This window comes from Dama dama, chromosome 20, assembly GCF_033118175.1.
Source record: "Dama dama isolate Ldn47 chromosome 20, ASM3311817v1, whole genome shotgun sequence".
NCBI lineage: Eukaryota > Metazoa > Chordata > Mammalia > Artiodactyla > Cervidae > Dama > Dama dama.
Genome location: NC_083700.1, coordinates 50,997,048 through 51,000,762, shown reverse-complemented (window position 1 = coordinate 51,000,762; position 3,715 = coordinate 50,997,048). Strand labels below are relative to the sequence as shown.

The 3,715-nt window shown below is 42.9% G+C and overlaps 1 protein-coding gene across 1 annotated transcript; it reads left to right on the top strand.

The window, feature by feature from the left end:
* The first annotated feature begins 233 nt into the window (after window positions 1-233).
* On the top strand, window positions 234-1,934 carry LOC133074531 (lysophosphatidylcholine acyltransferase 2B-like). Its single transcript, XM_061168446.1, has one exon. The coding sequence runs from the start codon at window positions 234-236 to the stop codon at window positions 1,932-1,934; it is 1,701 nt and encodes a 566-aa protein (XP_061024429.1).
* Window positions 1,935-3,715: the final 1,781 nt, after the last annotated feature.

Below are 3,715 nucleotides of genomic sequence, written 5' to 3'. Positions count from 1 at the left end.
GAAAAGATTGTACAGTTGATAAGGTTCTAATTCTCCTGTTACATCATTTACCATTTTTTTATTCTTCTGATTTTAAAGGTAATACATCATTTCCTATTAACTCACAATTGCCTCAAAGCATTCCAATTATGTGCAAACAGAAAGAGCACTTAAATATAGGGAAGGGATGCACTCCGGGGGCTGCCCCCAGATCCAAGCTACAGGCATCCTGAGACTATGGAAAAGTCAGCCTCATGGCACAGCCCACCTCGGACTTCGAGCCTGAAAAGTTGGACTCTGAGCCAGCGGTGTTGAGCTCCACGTCTCCATCCTTGGACTCCGAGCCTGCCGTGTTGAGCTCCACGTCTCCACCCTTGGACTCCGAGCCTGCTGTGTTGAGCTCCACGTCTCCGCCGTTGGACTCTGAGCCTGCGGTGTTGGACGCCAAGGCCACGTTGGAATCTGCTTTCAGCCGACAGACGATCAAGTCCCTGTTCCCGCCGGCAGTGGACAACCCCTTCACGCAGCACACGCATATCAGCGCGTGGCGCTGGGCCTGCATCGTCCTCATGGGGACCGTGTTGGTGCCCGTGCGGGTGTCCTGCATTGCCCTCCTCTTCATCTTCCTCTGGCCCGTGGCTGCGCTTTCCACCATAGGCCGTCGTGCTCAGCCAACCAAGCCCGCCAAGAACTGGAGAAGACTGATGCAACCAACTCTAAAGTTCTTGTTTCAGGTGACTTTTTTTTTAGCAGGGTTCCTGGTTAAAGTGAAAGGGAAAAAGGCCACCCGAGATGAGGCCCGCATCTTCGTGGCAGCCCCGCACTCCAGTTTCTTTGATGCGATCGCCTGTGTCGTGGCTGGGTTACCCTCGGTGGTCTCTGCGAGTCAGAACGTGAATATCCCGGTGGCTGGGAGATTCTTGCTGTCGACGCAGCCGGTGCTTGTGACCCGAGATGACCCCAATTCCAGGAGGACCACCCGGGAGGAAATCCTGAAGCGAGTGACATCCAACAGAAAGTGGCCACAGATCCTGATTTTCCCAGAAGGAGTGTGTACCAACCGCAGCTGTCTGGTCACTTTTAAACTAGGGGCCTTCTCTCCAGGGGTGCCTGTACAGCCAGTGCTGCTCAGGTACCCAAACCCCCTGGACACCGTGACCTGGACCTGGCAGGGGTTTACAGGCTTCCAGGCCTGTGTGTTGACCCTAAGCCAACCATTCACCAGGGTAGAAGTTGAGTTTATGCCTGTTTATATTCCAAACACCCAAGAGAAAAAAGACCCTGTCCTTTTTGCCAGTACAGTGAGGATCATCATGGCCAATGCTCTTGGGGTGCCCGTGACAGACCACACTTACGAAGACTGCAGATTGATGATTTCTGCAGGCAACCTACAACTACCCATGGAAGCTGGTTTGGTGGAATTTACAAAAGTTAGCCAGAATTTAAAGTTAGATTGGGATAATATTCATCAGTGCTTGGATAAATATGCTGAAATTGCAGTTGCCTCCAAAGGAGGGAAGATAGGAATTGAGGAGTTTGCAAATTATTTGAAACTCCCAATTTCAGAGCCCTTGCAACAACTTTTTGCTCTCTTTGACAGAAATAAAGATGGCACCATAGACTTCAGAGAGTATGTGATAGGTCTGACTGTCCTATGCAATCCTGTCAACACTGAAAAGATTCTGCAAATGTCATTTAAGCTTTTTGATCTTGATAAAGATGGTTTCATAACTGAACAGGAATTATCAGCTATACTTCGGGGAGCTTTTGGAGTACCAGATCTTGACGTTTCCACACTCTTTCGGGAGATAGCTGGACCAGACTCAGACCACATTTCATACAGGACCTTTAAGACATTTGCCCTGAAGCATCCAGTATATGCCAAGTTATTTAGTTCATACTTAGACCTCCAGGCGGCCTATGTATATTCATTACCACAACCAGTACAGGCTTGATGATTGCATTCAGATGTTAAAGTCAGCCCTGAAAATGGTGAAAGTAACATCCAAGTTGAAACTATGATTGAAATAAAAATTATCCTTTGAGGAAAAACACAATGGTTTTTATTCTAAGTGGCCTGTGTACTTAATTATGATATTTAAACTTTACTTAAGGAATATATATTTCAATTTGATTTTATAGTACCTAATTTTCTTCTTAAGATAGTAAGTTTGTTTCAGTGTGGTCTAAAGGTAGAAAAGAAAGAAATCTGCTTGTAACTTTGTTCAGTCAGCATGGTACCTTTATTATTCTGCTTCAAGTAAGTAAAATAAGTAAATAAGTAAAAATGAAGTGTCTTTTGCTAAAGTAAAGCCAGAGGAACATTATAGCCCACCACCTCCCTCACTGTTGCAGAGAAAATATCTCATTAAGAGCTCTATTAGCAATAAATACATTGTTGCCATCATTAGTCTCTCCAAAAAGGATTGGATCTGCTGCATAAAGCCTTCTTTGCTCTTTCTCAGAGTGGCCCAATGTCCATATTTTACAAGACAAAAATAAACATCAGGAAGATACAGTACTGGTAGTACCATTGAAATAGTTATAGATGGCATAGCTGCCTGTATTTTTTATTTATTTATTTTTAAGCTATGAAAATGATTATTGAGAATGTGAAAAGAAATCACAAGAGACCACAATATCCGGAAAGTTAACTAATATAATAGACATAGTTGTTATAAATACAGAAATTCTGATAAATTCTGTTATGTATGATTCTCACCAAAAGCAGAAAAGTTTATAGTTGCATGTTCTGCATTACTGAGACTATTCCTTCCATTCTGACTAGGCACTCATGAAAACTGAGGCTTCTGCTTATTTTTTTATACTTCCTTCATTATCCACATACTTCCAGCATCCTTTACTGTAAGACATCATCGCAGAGTGATGTCATCTTGAGCCCTAACCCTTCATGTCACTTTGTAGGACAAATCAGTGAAGCAGTCTTAGAAGCCATTTCTATACCAGGACAGGGAACTACAACTTATCCAGATGTAGAAGTGATTTTGAACCAATAAATATGCCTGGCAAACTCAAACTACTGTATCCACAACTCAGATTGTGGCTGAATCCCCAAAATGCCTACAGCCACTCAATGCCACCAGATATGAGAGGACATTTTACTAAGGAGAAAGAGTCTGGATCACTTGTAGCCAAAATCTTTTACTTTTGCAAACCTTACAAAAACATACCCAAGTAGACACATTCCTAGGGCTTTGCACCTACTAGAGCTTTGTAAGGGCTTGTGCAAGTGGGATCCCTAAAGCTTAAATGTTATTAGTTAGCTTCCCAGTATTTTGAAAGAGTAGAAAGAAGAGATAAGAATGGGAGAAAGGTAAGCAGATGGAGAAAGCTTAAGGAAAGAGAAAGAAAAAAATCAGATTTTGAAATAATTTCCATGCAGTTCAGATTTGAGAAAAGAAGATGGATAAGTGACATTTCATAATCCACACTATTTTAGTCCATTTGGGCTGCTATAACAAAAAAGCCATAGGCTGGGTGCCTTAAACAACCAAAACGTATTTCTCACAACTCTGGAGGCTGCAAGGTTTAAGATCAGTGCACTGGCAGATTCAGTGTCTGGTGACAGCCTGCTTCTTGGTTCATAGATGTCTTCTCACTGTGTACTTACCTGGCCAAGGGGGCAGAGGGAGCTCTCTGAGGTCTCTCTTATTTATTTTTTCTAATTTTTATTTTTGGTTGTGCAGTATAGCTTGTGGAATCTTATTTCCTCTAG